We start from the raw sequence: 16515 nt of genomic DNA, 5'->3' as shown, positions 1-16515 counted from the left end.
TCAATTCATAAAGAATTCAGCTGAGAGTGCATAAGTAACTCTGAACTCTCAAGGATGGGTTAGGTAACTTTTGGGGGTGCCCATTATATCCTGTATTTATCTTATTCAGGTGCTTCTCTTAAAGTACTGGAGATGTTTATTCACCTGCTATTCTCTCCCTCTGCTCAGTATGGTCTTTCATCAGGCACAATCTGCGCTTGTAATTTACCATTGTATCTATACATGGAGGACTCAATAAGCACTTAGTGATTTATGTTTACTATCTTGTCATATTGAACACCTAAAATATTCTCAACATGGGTAAATCACCACATTTAAGGATATTTTTAGTACATAGGTTCTCAAAGTGGGGTATGAGCATCACTTGAGTAATTGTTAAAAGTAGCAATTTCTTGGTCACCACACCAGACCTACTATGTAAGAAACTCCGAGTAGGGCCCAGCAGACTGTGTTTTAACCAGTTTTAAATGCATCAAGTGATTCCGATGCATGCTTAAGTTGGAGAACCAATGCTTTAAAGTAGTAGGAGACAAAGATGTAGTCACATTAAGAAGGACCTCGTTGAGGAATTGGCTAATTAGGTGGAACCTCAGAGAGCTATTCAAAGGTTTCGCAAAGGAGAACACTTTTACATGATAGTGGTCTCTTGGGCTGTGGAATGACTAGAAGCAGAAAGACCACTTGTACGCTCTCTTAAGTCTAGGGATCAGATACTAAACCCAGCACTAAGGCAGTGTTAAGATGTGCTCCTTGCTAGGATCTTTTCTTCATGACACAAACACGGATTTGAAATGAAGGGGAAAGATCATAGGTGAGCCTAAATTATGAACGAGAGAATGTTGAATGGAGAACCTTTGTCTCGGGTGAATGAGGGCAATGGAAAATTGAGTTTGATTTCTGAACAGTTCCATTCACTTGGGCAAGCGATGAGATTCAGAGGATGATGCTTGGATGTGACTTCTGGAATTGCTACTTATTACCTCTTTGTGCTTTAGTTTCTTCAGAATGTAAGAAAAGTTCCAAAGCTTAGTTCATGGGCTTTCAAAATAATGGAAATATAACTAAAATAAAAGGAATGTAACATAAATATTAAGAACTAGCATGGTAAATTATAGGTGCCTGGTAATTCAATAGCTGTTAGTATGCTTGAACTGAAGTGAATAATTGGAAATGCATGACTCAAGTTCATGATAGAAAGTATGGGTGACTAGAGACATTTGGGAATCATGAAGAAAGTAGTTAGTGCATAAAATATTAGAAATATGTCTGATATTTACCATAAAGGGAACACCTACATTTGTTAGTTATCGAGAGAAAGGAATGATGGAAGACAAGTCGAGATACTTGTTCTTTTGCTCAAACTGCTCTATTGTCATCATCTATTCTCATTTTCCTCCATTTGTTATCATTGAAACGCATTGTGACGTTGGAATTCATCTAATCATTTAACCTGTAGAAAAATAGTTTAACATCTCGTTTCATATTCAAGAGTTTCACAAGTTAGCAAATTCCTTGTTTTGATGTCTTTGATTATTAGAGAAATTTTCTTCATATCTATCCATACTCTTATCTTGAAATTTTACACCTTATTTAATTTTGTTCCATATTAATGGTTCATAGCATTTAAATTACTGATTTTTAAATTATTACTATAATAATACACTTTCTGTTTCAATCATATCATACTTAATATTCCAAACCAACAAGACTTAACTCAGAAAATGAAGAACATATTTTGAAAAATGATTACAATATACTAACATCTCTTTTTACATGAGTACACTATTTCATCGAGCTTATAACCTAAGCCCCCAGATTTGTTGAAGTTGTAACATAAACTTGTCTCATTTTATCACACCATCCCATACAGCAGCTGGAGGTTTAGAACTATAGCTCAATGCAGAGTCTTGAAAAAATGTCCAATCAAAAGTGTAACTTCTGAGGAGATCTGCTGGTCCAGTGAGACCCAAAACTGAGAGATCAGCTCCGAAGCTTATGGTGACTGTGTTTTTATTTTGGGCTCCGGAGAGTGATCTTGATAGATATTCTTGAAAGACACAGGATGACCAGAAGAGCTTATTAGGGTGAAGTTTTAAGAAAATTAAACCTGCACTAGTGAGAAAAAGGCCAGGAAAGTTTGCATCTAATCATTTAAAATTATCAAGGGTGCAAATGGGCTTGATAAAATTGATGTATGGATGGCTATAAGAGTTGTAAGAGCTCCCAATAAAATGATTTCCTAAAATAAAATAAATTTTATAATAAAATTATCAAGGGCTGTCCTACGAGAATTTCACTGGGAATCCTAACCTCATCCACCCTTTGGCCCTGATCCTGCCCCTTCAGAATTCTTTTTGTTCCAGAAACTCCAAGAAAATTGAAAAGTAACACAATTTCGAATCTCCTAGTATTGTCAAAATTTCCTTTTTATGTGTAAATCAAAGAGCACAGAATTCTTGGAGGAAGAGTTAGAGAGAAGGAAACATTGCCTTCAGAAGTTGTAGGCCTAGATAGCTTCATATTTTGATAGATGTATTTCATAAAGGTTCTAAAAATAATATTTTTTGTTTCCCACATACATATAGCAACAATAGATAATTAACGAAGAAATGAGCCAAGTTTGTTGTTTTTGTTGAAATTCTCCATCCAGAACAAGCGGTACTGAATAGGTAATTCTTAAAATATATGAGTTCTTAACTGGAGTTAAGAACTGTTATTCATGAAGTAGGTTCTATTTGACCTGCACATTTTTTGTGGTGGTTTATAAAAGCAATTCCTTCTTACTGCCAGAAATTCAGCATATAAAATTATAAAAAAGAAAATCTATATCACAATCTCTCTGCCTCTCTAATATAACCACTACTATTATTGTATATCTTCCTGTAACTTTATATACATTTTTTACAAAAATAGTATCGATGTACATTTATCATCTTGCAACTCACTGCCATACAACAACATTCCTCTCTTAGTAATGGAAATTTTAAAGATAAATATAATTTAGGTAAGTTCAGACAGTTGTGTAACACGCATATTATATATTTATCTTTGTGCTTTTTATCCAAATTATTTCCTATGTTAGTGGAAGTAGGTTTTGGGAGTCAAAGACATGGACTCTTTATGCTTCTTGGTGTATATGTGTTTGCTTCTTATGAAAACATTGCTAATGTTATGTCAATGGTAGTGGGAAGCCTAATTAAAAAGTACTAAAGTTATATAACCACTTTTGCTGTCATTAAATAACATTCAGCTGTAAAATTCAAATCTAACCAAATTAACTTTCTCATTAAAAAACAATTCTACTTTCTGATGGAAAAGCAATTCTTTATTTTAATTGTTTACTTAAAAAAGCATATAGAAAGTGTGAATGGAGATGAGTCAAATTACACTGAACACCATTTATCTCGGAAATCTTTTAACTATTCATAAAGAACTTATAGACTAAAATGAACAAAACAACTGGGTAGAATGCTATGTGTAACCCATTATTGAGAATAGATAAGCTGGAAGAAAGGTATGTCCATCATATTGACTGCTTTATATACTGGATTATTAAGTAAATGAGTCATGTGGTTATTATTAATTGTTGCTCATAAATTCTTCATATAACCAATATGTTTTCTCCTTCCAAGCCTATAACTCAGAAATCTTCTCTCTTGCCCTTTTTGTTTTTTTCAAGCTTTTGGATTTAAGCTCGCTTTTCTTTGACTCTTAGCTGGTAGAAAGGCTATAGGGACATTATTTAGCCATCAAAGGAATCCGAATCAAAGTAATATGCCTTTGAGATCATAATAATTTCTACTTATATGTAGTAGGAAACATTTGACCAGTTCCATTATTATAGTTGATCAACATTAACGTGTGTGTGTTTTCTAAATTGGCAGGATCTTATTTAGATTAGGCAGATATCACAATGATTTTTTGGTTCGTATCTGAGGCTCTTGAGATTTTAAGTATTTACAGTGTCTCACTTCTTTCGTGTCCTCTTTTTCTTCACCATCATTCAACTCAGCAGTAGTTAAGCTTATACTTTCAAATAATGCCCATTAAATACACTGGCGTCTTCCATTCTCCTTCTGTGGATGCATTCCAGATTACCTCTTCATCGTGGTCGCTAGAGATCTGTGCTGCTTTGGGGAAGTGCTCATTCTCTCCAGTGAAGCAGAGTCTTCTGGACAAAATATGAATAACTGACAAAATACACCCTCACTCTTTCACTCAGGTTCATAAGAAATTAGACCATTTACGCACTGCTTCAAATTCAGGCTACCTTTCGAGCCAGTATATTTATATAACACATCCTAGAATGTGATAATTCATTCAAATTAGAATACAAGGTTTTTACCTCATAGATAATTTTTTTAAAGAACAAATTTTGGAATAATAAACTTTAATGTGTTTTTTAAACTAGTTGTAAGATTTCAGTTACCTGATACAGCATCACTAGTTCATTAAAAATATTAACACAACTTGCTCTGTATTCAGAAATTTAAAATAATAATGAAGTATTCTAACATGACTAACATCTGAGCCAGGTGTCAGAACATTTACCAAGTACTTCGGTTTAATTGTACAATATGTCTTGAGTTGATAGTCAAATAAAATAGCTTCATTAAGTTTAGCACATAATATTCTAAGTTTATAGTGTTATTTGGAATACATTCCCAATAGCTGCTATATTGAAGAAGCATTACCTTGTCATTTTTATTCTATTTTTATAGCATGGTAAAAGGTTATTTTATTGAAGCTTCCATACATCAGAATGTTGCCTTGGTGTGTCGGCACCAGATATTGCTAGTCTGATGCCAGTCTGATTTAAGGGCATGTGTGCCACATTTATCTCAAAGATGGTGATGAGAAAGCATGTGGTGTGTTTTTTTAAGCTCAGGGCATTGCCAAGTTCTTGTTTTCAGGCACGTGGATTTTAAATTTTTGACTTGTGAACAGAGCTTGGAGCTAGACCTAACAGCTGAGCAGCATTAATGGTGACATCATTTCTTTGCATTCTAAATTACTCCATTGGCAGGATACTGTTCTAGCTTCTCCTTTGACATGGTAACTGTCCACTATGTTGTCTCATTTTGAAATGGACTCTTATGCAATAACATGCCTAATCAAGTCAGTGATAAAAGTTCTTTCTTGAGTATAAATCTCCTGAAAATTGATAGGATGGTACACCAATTATGTGATTAAAAAAACTAATCTTATTAAAGGGGGAAAACATTAAATCTTGAATACTGTACCTCAATTTTATTGTAATGATTTTGCTGGTTACCAGGTGGGGTGGCAGTTGAAAAATTTGGTGAATGCACTACGAGAGGACCCGAGTGGTGTTATCTTAACTTTGAAAAAGCGACCTCAGAGCATGCTTACCTCAGCACCAGCTTTACTGAAAAATATGAGATGGAAGCCCCTTGCTCTGCAGGTAATGAAGCTTAATCATAAGTCATACACCATCATTTTAGCCATAGATTATCTCAGTAATGCTTCTTTATTGTGCCTCATCTAAGCAGCATATGGATTAATCTTGTATGCTTTTGGAAATTTGTTTGTAAAATGATCTCTTCACAGCTTATCCTAATAGGCTTAATTGTGATGAAATCTGAGAGTTACTATAATTAAACCCAAATGATAAAGAACCCTGGCTTAATTTGTAAACATTTGAAGCCTAATTCCAAAGAACCACAAGTTATTTCATTGCCAAACTAGGGATAGAAATGAAAACAAAAAGTTTCATTTTGTGATATAATCTTCTATTGTATAACTTGTATTTGCATACACTTCTTAAAGAAACTAGGTGATAGCTTATAAAGTTATTTTAAATTAGTTCCTAAGATAATGATTGATAAAAAATAGGAAATCAAGTTTTAATTAATAATAAAAATGTAACTAGAACATTCCTCCTAACTGATCATTTTTCTCTTTCCACCATTGAGTGGCAGAATGAGGGAAATTGTTGCATTCGAATTTCTGCTTTTTTTTCCCCCAGCATAAATCATCACTCTAAAGTATTACTCTGGGTATTGATTAAATTGTATTAATGTAAAGCAGTGTTAGCTAGGAAAATTTTTAAGTACGATTGTGATTGATGAAAGACAAGGAGGTAGTAAATTTTCAGGATATAATCTTTAAACACTAAAGAATTTTTTAGCATCACAAATCTGAATTTTTACAAAGAAGTGACTATTATCTTGTCTTAAAAGTCTAATTTTAAAAAATTTACCCACTGAAATGAAGCATTGCCCACTGTTCAGATAAAAACTCAAAGCAATGTATTAAACTGTCATTTGCTGTGACTGCTGTGCAAATTTTTAATACACTTATATGAATATTTTATACCATTCATAGATTTTTTCTAGTAATTAAACTCTCCATTACATACGAATGGCCTTATTGATTGTTTTGATTTTTCATTGTTTAAAAATTTACTTCCTATTGGCCACAGAGTTGACTTCATACGTACACCATATAAAAACAAATAAAATGCTCCAGCACTAGGTTCTTAAAATTTTAATGTGAATCTTTCTATTTTTCAAATGAATTTATATGTAACTGTATCCTATGTCCAAATGCATTTGATTTGCAGTATATTTTATTACCATAGTTTTATCATGGTCATTAAAGTTCAAAGACTCATTAAGACATACATTAGCAGACCAGATGTACATGTTGCCTCATTTTGTTTTCTCACTGCAGTTATAAGTGGCTTTGTTCTTCCACTCTATAGTATCCTATTGACATGATGCCCCCAAAGATCCATCTTCAAAGTTTGAATGATAGGAACTTTGTAAAAGAGGCCCCATTGTCAGTCATTGGCTTTTTGTCTCTTTGTAGTGTACTTAAACTTAAATAACTCATCTCTGTTTGTGGTAAGTGCCATTGAGCTGGCTTCAACTAATAGTGCCCCCATCTGACAGTAGAACTGAGGGTTATCTTTGGCTGTACTATTTATAGGAGCAAATCATCAGGTCTTTGTCCCTTACAGACACTGTGTGGATTCAAACCGACACCAGCCTTTCAGTTAGTAGTTGAGTGTTTAACAGTTACCACCACAGCTCTATAACTTTAACAGTCCTTTGTATTTTTACATTGAACACTAAAGGGATGGTAGTTTACTATTGACCCATGAATTTGGGGAGAATATCTCTAGCAAAGAAATGGAAATTTTGTTCTTCTCTTAGATTCATTTCCACAAATAGAAATTAAAGTGGTTAATTAAATAATGGCAAGAGCTAGTTCAAAATCACTTTTACATGAAATGTTGACATTCAAAATTAGACATTTTTAAAAATACCCATTGGTATGTGTATATTTAAAGCTAGAAAGCATACTTTATTTTTTTTTAATGTTCCTAGCTCTATGATATATGTTAAGGTCTTATTCCTAGGTCTATTCCTAAACACCAAGAAATGTACCTAACCAGATCACTGATTATATTTACTCCTCATTATTCATTCAACTAGTCTATATGAATTTGTAGATTTATTTTTTCAGAATGGTAAAATCTAGGGGTTGGGGTACAATCAGCATTTTCACAAGTGATTTCCCTAGTGCAGATAAACATTTTTACAAATTTGTTATTTCCACTGAATTTGGTTCACCATATTAGCATCCACCTATAGTTAAAATAATACTATTAGGAAAAAACTGCCTCTTGCTCCCAAGAAATTGTATCAGGGTTCATATTTCATAAGCAGTAGAAAGATTATTAGTTCTAATTAAGAAAATGCTTCCTACTGGTGCTAAAACAAGTCTTAGGAGTGCGGCTATTGGTAAGTCCTCCAACATAGTACACTACCACCATCATCACCTATCTTTCCAGGAACCTCTTTCGAAGTCCTAAAATTGTACCATTTCAGATTTCCTTATGCTGTGGCCTGTGCTACAAATGTAAAAACGTCTAGGAAATCTCTGGTCAGAATCTGTATGCAATGTATATTTTGAAATGACAAAAACTGAGGATGTCAGGATCTGGAAGTTGAAGATAGACTACCTCTTGAGAGAAAGTCAAAAAGAAATAGTGGAATGAGATGGCCTGGAAGAAGTTTTGTAGGATTTTAAGACTTTGCTTAAAGGTCCCTTTTTCTTCCAGTGCTTATGATAGGACTAGTCCTCTGTATCAAAATTAACACAAAGACCAACCTTGCTTCTGGTGTATACAAATACAGTGGATCCAAAATGCCCCTAAACTTGCTTGCTTCAGTGTTCAAACTGAAGGAATTGAACATTAGTTTTCTTTCTTTCATTTTTTTTCTCTCCCACAGGGTGTACTACTAAAAAGTATTTTAAATAGAACCCGTGTACAAAAAGAAATACGCCATGGCATTTCTTTAACTCAGTCTGTTTCATCAGTTTTTAATACTATACCAGGCTTAATTTACCTATTAAAATTTTCCAATAAAATATGGAAAAGTTTGTGAAGTCTGAAGGTAGACATTAATATGAATAAATGCATCCATTTAAAAAATAATTTTATCCTAATATAAGGAATATTGAATTTTTTTAACTAAAAGAAAGTAATTTGTGCCCACACAAATTAGACATAACCTTATGTATCCCCAAGATACGAGATTATTAAAGAATACTACATTTTAATGAAAAGACCATTTTTTTCTAGAAAAACTAAAAGGGATAGTGACTTTGAATGTTAATCCACTAAAACAGTGAATTTTGATTTTCTTTCAAAGCATATTCATGATATGATAGTCAAATAAACAAAAGCATACAATTCAGCCTCATGGTCACAGAGCAATTCCATTAGCACATTTCATGAAATGTGGCTGTTCTTTTGTTAAATTCTGGTTTCTCAAGCATTGTGTAACACAACTATAGGACTAAGAGATACCTTAGTTAAATGCTCCAAGCAGATTTAATATTTTGAAATGGAATTTGTTTTCACCTGCAGCCATTTATAAATAGCAGTGATGTCTTACCTGAGATACAACATTTTATTCTGAAATAGCAAGCTAGGAATTCTTTGCTTCATGAGAGCGTAATAAAAAAAACCCTTAGTGGCACTCTCTGCTCATGTACTGTATTCTGGTATGCATGGTCACTCCTTGGTATGCATGGAAGACACAGGTTCTTTCCAGCTCAATGAGAAATCCCAGGGAATTGTGGATACACTTCAAGGTATATTTTTATGTGTTTGTGGTTTTACATTAATGTGCAGAGACCATGAGGATGCATGGGTGGTGTGATTTTTTTTAATAAGAAATGTATGGAAGAATTAGTTGTACCTTGCCAAGAATGCTCTTTGAAATCATCATTGGGAATGAACAATTTTCTAAAACATTTGAGAGCCCAGCCTTATGTGGTGAGGACGCTTCTCATAGATGACCATTAGAATCTTTGCTAGACAGTAGTGCCCAAAACAAGTTTATGAAATTCAAACTGTATCATTAGAATTATATTCCCAAACTGAATTTCTAATCCATAAATCTCTTATATTCATGCCATAGTTATACTTTCATGATTGTGTGCTTTTCAGCTTAAGTTTTAATGCTTACCATTACTTTAGATACCATTTTTGCAGGATATTTTATAGAAGGCAAATATTCATAGCAGTTGTATTTGACTAACACCTGGTGTGAAAACTGGAAAATACTGCTTACACTGCATTTCAAACATATAAAGATAGGAATGGTTAAAGTCTTTCTGTAAAAATCAAAAGATATAAGCAATTATCACGTACTTCATTATTAAAGTTATGGGTCTTTGTAACTGAAAAAAAACAATAGTGATAGAAAATATGTGTTACGGGGTCGGGACAAAAAAAAAGGAAAAAAAATGTTACTGAGTTTTAGAAACATGTTTTGTGAAGAGAACTAATAAAAAATAATGTAATATTATTAACATTAGTTGTGAAGTAATATTAGGAAAAGCACTAGAAAAAGTAAGTTTTTAAAGCTGACAACATAATTGTGCTGACTGGAAGCAGAAGCATTGGTTGTTTCACATGGCCAAATTATAAACAGTGCAAACAATTGTGTCACACATTAAACTTTTGTTCACAAGTGTAAAGAGTCTAAGTTACGTGATATGGTTTCTATATCAAATCTGTAGTCAGATTTTTCTGCAAGTGGAATAGGAGAGGTAAAATTACATGCTCATAAAAGAATATTCTGTCATTTTGTATTTATGAATTTTGAATCCAGAAAAAGCTGTGTAACCCCTCAAAGTGGAATAATTTTGCTTAAGTTATTTGCAAGTAATTTACAACCTATGAAAAGAATAGCCAGAGAAGAGTATGTCCAATCATTTTCCAAATTAGACTTAGCGTTTTTTTTATATCATTAAGGAATTTAAGACATTGTATGAGGCATCTTGTCTTGTCTCCCCAAATCCAGAATCCATTTTCCCTGGAACATTTGTTTAGATAATCAAGAGAGTTGCTAACGTAAAACAGTATTTGGTTACTAGTGTTGGAGATTATACTAGTGTATGTGGACCAAATGAGAAAGACTTGGATGAATAAATGTTCTGTGCTAGCATATTGGGATACTATGGTCCATTTGAATCTGTGTTTATTTCCAAAAGTGAATAAAATAAATGGCTGGGCATGGTGCTTGATGTGGTCATTTGTATTTCAGTGTGAATCTCCCTCCACCCCACCTCAGCCCACACAAGGTAAAGCAAGCTTTGTGTGAACGTTTGCATTAGTTAATTTTATAGATACCTGCGCAATGCATAATGCACTGTTTTCATCTTTAATGTTTGGGCTGTGTTTATGTCATTGGCTTCATTCAATACTTTTTGTAGGTCTTATCAAAGTTGGATCAGTTACGAGACAGACAACAAAATTAAGGCGTCCTTGCCAAAAGTTGATAAAATGTAAATTTCATTTCTTAAATATAGAAATTCTTTTCTCATAGTCTTTAAGATAATTAGGAATTTCAGAGATATTATATTGATAACTTCCAGATGTGCTCAGTTGCTTTAGAGATGGTAGATTTGGGGAGTACAAAGAAAACACCTGAGCCATCAAAGGGATTAAACTGAGATTTCCGTGATCTCTTACAAAAGAAAAGTTTCTTTCACAATAAGGACAAATTTCCAATGGTGTTTACACTGAATCAGTAGGATATTATTGTTCAAGTCAATACTCCTTATGCAGAGGATGATTTTTGCCATAGAGTATGTTGGGATACACCTTTAAAGTATTAAATTTATCCTCTAGTTGAGGTCCTATGAGAAATTTATAAACAAGTTTTACATAGTAGCTTTCTGAGTCCTATTAGCAGTAGTAAGTTATCATTAATTGGTGTAGGGTTATAAAGGTAGATTTAAAGAGATTCATATAAACATTTTACTTAGGATTTGGGCACTGTGAGTAATGCATGCCTGTACCTCCAGCTGTAGAAGAGTAATAGCATGTAGGAAAAGGTATAGTCCATGTTGAAGCTTCATTCATGTAGAGTACTGTCATAGAGGCGCCATTGAGATATGAACTATGAATGTATGACAAGCTCTTCCTAGGAAATAAACCCGTGTCATACTTTATTACATATTCCAATGGATCAAATGAAACTGGAGCTTCATGCTTTCTTGAGTAATATATGTAGTCTGAAAATACTTTTGTATTTTCTCTCTGTGTTGATAGTTCCTGTCTTCCCATACTAATGTTACCAAAATAAGAAAAAGTCATCAAAATGACAAACTGACTGGCATAAAGAAAATAATATTACCATTTATTTCTCATGTTTTCCTTAAGTTGAAAATCATGTGCAGTATAATGGTCACTACTTATACTTAAGAACAAATTATTAAATGCTGCCAAAATCTAACATGCTATTCTTTTTCACTATTATACCCTAATTTTTAGATATTTTTGTCATACTAAAGATTATTTCAATTAGCATTTTAATTGAACAATGACAGATCTCCCTTTTTGAGTTAAAGGAAGCTAAATTTGTTACTTTTGTTTCATACCCAAATGGTTATTGGTGATAGCTTATTTTCAATGTCACTTGTTATAACTAGGAATCATTCACTGGTAACTTCATCTAATTGTATCATTTTTCTGTGTCTGATTTAGTCATATTGTGCTTATCTTTCTAATGTTTTTAATCCACTTTTCATTCTTTTAGGCATTTAATCTTGCACTCTTTCAACTGTCAAACTTAGAGAAAAATGTAAGAAATTGTAATTTTTGTTTGGGGAGTTAATTAGCTATTTCATTTTACCATGAAGCTTCTGCTCTGCCATACTTTATTTTTATTTTTTCATTGCCTAATGTCTAAGTGTACTTACTTATTTTTAAATGTGGTTTATTTTAAATTTTTTAATTGCTTTCATTTTAATTTGGATTAGCTTAATAAAAATAATACAGTTAGTCCAAAAAAACCTAAATATACTTGTATGTTTCATACATATTTACAAACCAGATTATATCTGCATCACAAAGGTATTAAAAATCTTCCATGATTGACCTGTTAATAAAGAAACTACCCAGTTGAATTAAACAATGGGGTTGGCTAATTCCATTTTTCTCTCAAAGAACTAGTTGTTCTTTTCAACTAATTCAACTATTAAAATCACTGGTATGAGCAATCAAATCAATGATGTGTTTTAAAATGTTAAAGAGGCTCATTTTTCCTTATCTTGCTATCAATGCTAAGATAATATCCATATTCCTACAAGGAAAACTAATTAGCATGACTGTCATTTAAATATACACCACCACTACTAATGCCATACATGAAGGCACTGGGAATGTTCACCAACTTCTGCATGCTGAAATTGATCAAACATGCAATCAAATGCATTGGTGATTTACTGATGATTGGAATGCACAAGTTGAAAACCAAAAAAAAAAAAGCATCAACAGTTGGAAAATATGGCATTGGTGATAGAAATGATGCCATGATAAAATTGTACAGTGCCAACAACTTATTCATTGAAAATACTTATTTTAAATAACATAGTGATGTGAACCTTGCTGGATGGAATAAACAGGAATCAAATTGACAATATTTGTGGAAAGATATGATAGAAAAGCTCAATATCATCAGCTAGAATAAGGCCAGGGGCCAATTTCAAAACAGAACCATCAAGTTCACGTTGAAGCTGAAGAAATTTAAATCAGGTCCACAAGACCAAAGTACAACCTTGAGTATATCCCACCAAAATTTAGAATCCATTACAAGAACTGATGTGATGCACTGACCATTAATGGCCAAAGACCAAATGAATTGTTCGATAACATATTAAGACAGCATACAGGAAGAAACCACAAAGTATTTAGAAAGGAAATGCAAAAATGGATATAAAAAGAGACTGAATACTTGCTCTCGAATGCAGAATAACAAAAGCAAAAGGAGGAAATAATGAAGCAAAAGACCTCAACCGAAGATTTCAAAAGACAGCTGGAGAAAGCAAAATATTTTATTAAAATGTACAAAAATCTGGATTTAGAAAGCCAAAAGGGTTGAACACATATATTTCTCAAACTGAAAAAACTGAAGATAAAATTCAATCCTCAAATGGCAATATGAACAGTTAGCACAGTCCATCAACAGGGAACTGCTAGATAGTAGAGCCCGATTTATAAGTGGACATGGAACAATATTGCTAATATTATATGGATCTTGGCTGAAAGAATAGTTACCTCTAGTTTATTGGCTACATAAAGGTATGTAGTGGTGTAAATCATAGCAAATTGTGCATATTACAAAGAATTAAAATTCCAGAACACTTAATTGTGCTCATGTGGAACCTGTGAAAAGACCAAGAGGCAGTCGTTTCGGTGGAACACGGGGATATTGCATGGTTTAAAATCAGGAAAGTTGTATTTCAGAAATGTATTCTTTCACCATACGTAGTCAATCTATATGCTGAGTAAATAATCCAAGAAGCTGGACTGTATAAACCAGTGGCATCAGGATTGGAGGAAAATTTAACCAGTGATATGCAGATGATAAAACATTGTTTCTGCAATCGAAAGGGACTCCAATCACTCACTGATGAAAATCAGTGTAGGTTACACTTTAACATAAAAAAAATTCTCACAACTGGCCAAACAGCAACATTATGGGAAATGGAGAAAAGATGGAAGTTGTCAAGTATATCATCTACTTAAAACAATAATCAACACTCATGGAAGCAGCAGTCAAGAAATCAATGATGTATTGCCTTGAGTGAAAATAATGCACAAAGCCTCTTAAATAAAAGTGTTAAAAGGCAAAGATAACACTTTGAGGATTAAAGCGCCTGACCCAAGCCATGGTATTTTCAGCTGCCTCATAACATCCTATTCTTTGCACACACACACACCCTCCAATTAATGTTCTTCCCACATGCAAAATACATTTACCCCATCACGTTGTCCCAGAAGTTTTAAATCAACTCCATTTCAAAATCTCATCTTCTAGCTCATCAAAACCAAATCTGCTTGAGAATTTATGCATATTCCAAACTGGAGAAAATTTCCTCGTAATCCTTGAAACCAAGATTACAAATGACCTGTTTGAAAAGTACAATTTTAGAACTGTGACAAAGTAGACAGGTGCATTACAAATTGGAAAGAAGAGTTAACGAGCTTCAAGCAAATCCATACCCAGCAGAACAGTTTACATTAACTCTCAAAGCTTGAACATCATCCTCTGTTCTCTTCAGCCATTTGGGAAAGATCCTGGACTCTACGTATTGGCTACACATTGGACTTGGGGTAGAGACTCCTCAGCCCTGGCCTTCAGCTCTGTCATCCAAGTCCATTGGGATGGTAACTCTGCTCCCTCAATTCTGCAAAAGTGATCCCATGCTCCTGGGTCATATAAGTACTGTCCTCACACCCTTAGGCCCAAAAGGGCCCATTTTTCTGCCCCTTGGGCATGGAAGCCTTTCCCCCTCAGCTTTGGGTGGCATCCCCCCACACTGCAACTGAGTTGGCAAAGATCTAACATTTTTGTATCCTAGAGACTGCAACCCTCCCCTTTTAGACCCAGGAGACCATGGCCAGCCACATTATTAGAAACCTGCTTTCTGCATCCCTTCCAATAGTTTTCTTGATCTCTGACCTACTCCAGGGATGGTCCTTTTCCTTTCTTGGAAGACAACAGATGTACCACTTTTGGTTTTGACTTTTGTAAGTCTATCAACAGTCGCTTCAAGACAACCTAGGCTTTTGCTATTCAAAAAGAAAAAATCAAACACTGCCATAGAGTCGATTCTGACTAAGGCAGCTTAAAAATCTCCCAGCCTCTACTATTCATCCCAAAACTGCGTTCACATTTTAGCTATCGTTTGAACAGCACCCTACTCTGCTGATAAAGAAGGGGGAAATCGGACTTAGCTATCTAGTGCTTCTACAACAGTGGGGGACTTTAACAAACAGAGAGTGGTGTTCTCACAATGTAACGGCTAGAAGTCTGAACTCAGCTGTAGGGAAAGTTTTTTCTTTCAGCCCTGGAGGAAAGTTCTTGTCTCTTCAGTTTCTGCTTCCTGATTCCTTGGATATCTCCATGTATCTTGGCATCTGTCTTACGCCTTATCTCCTTCTCTTGTTTGCTTCTTTAATCTCTCTTGCAACTCAAAAGAGATTGAGTTAGGTGTTGAAGATACCTAACAGCGACACTGATACTATCTTGATAATAACAAGTATGATAACTATAGGCATAGCAGTTAATCTTTACAACACGTGTCTTAGGGGGACACAATTCAAGCCATGTCACTCCACCATGTGTGAGAGCGGGACAATGCATAAGGAAGACAGAAGGAGAATGGATGCCTTTGGATTATGGTGGTGGTGAAGAATATTGAACATACCCTGGACTGCTAGAAGAATTATTAAATCTATCTTAAAATAAGTACAACCAAATTGCTCCTTAAAAGCAGGATGTGAGCGCTGTCTCAGATACTTGGATATTTTATCGGGAAATAATAGTTTTGGAAAAGACATCATGCTTGATAAAATAGAGGCTCACTAAAAAATAGGAAGACCCTCATTGAAATACACTGAAGCAACGGCTGCTACAATGGACTCCAACCTAGCAAGAATGATAGAACAGCAAAGGACCGCTCAGTGTGTGTTTCTGATGTACATAAGGTTGCTATAGCGGGAATTAATTTGACAATATCTAACAACCATTATCACAATAACTGATGATCTTTAGAGAAACTCCTTGTTGACAATAGAAACCTAGAGCAATCACAGTTGAAAGGACGTTGACATTGATAATGGTTAAATTTCTTGAAGGAAGAAAGGCACAAGTGCTTGAAGTAAACAATTCTGGAAAAATTCTAGACACAATAAGAGATTCTGTGAGTCCTTACTCCACACTTCAGAAATATAGAAAATGTAATTGTAGTCACTTTTACAGCTTCTTTTTTTCCTTTTTATTTGGAGATGGAAAGAGGTAGGAAGGCACTAATCAAGAAAACTCTGTTTACTTCCATAGATGATTAAATAAAAGAGAGAGGTCCTCGAAGTACAAATAGTGGTCCTAAAAGAGAGGAAAGATGATCAGATTTTTTTACATTATTTAAAAAGCACTTACTTTTAGTACTTTTTCAAAA

At 34.0% G+C, this 16515-nt stretch overlaps 1 protein-coding gene across 6 annotated transcripts in view; it reads left to right on the top strand.

Moving 5' to 3' along the window:
• CNKSR2 (connector enhancer of kinase suppressor of Ras 2) overlaps positions 1–16515 on the top strand; it is a 294934-nt gene that overhangs the window by 149409 nt on the left and 129010 nt on the right. For 4 of the 6 annotated variants that reach the window (XM_004709920.2, XM_004709919.2, XM_004709921.3 and 1 more), the window contains exon 9: positions 5279–5425. The exons of the other annotated variants lie outside the window; for them this stretch is intronic. In XM_004709920.2, coding sequence (XP_004709977.1) covers positions 5279–5425 — 147 coding nt within the window. The remainder of the gene's footprint in view (positions 1–5278; positions 5426–16515) is intronic. 6 annotated transcript variants of the gene reach the window in all.

Source organism: Echinops telfairi, unplaced genomic scaffold (assembly GCF_000313985.2).
Source record: "Echinops telfairi isolate 266 unplaced genomic scaffold, ASM31398v2 ScPeMD7_53;HRSCAF=182, whole genome shotgun sequence".
Classification (NCBI taxonomy): domain Eukaryota; kingdom Metazoa; phylum Chordata; class Mammalia; order Afrosoricida; family Tenrecidae; genus Echinops; species Echinops telfairi.
The sequence above is the reverse complement of the archived record's forward strand: the minus strand, read 5'-3'. Positions and strand labels throughout refer to the sequence as shown.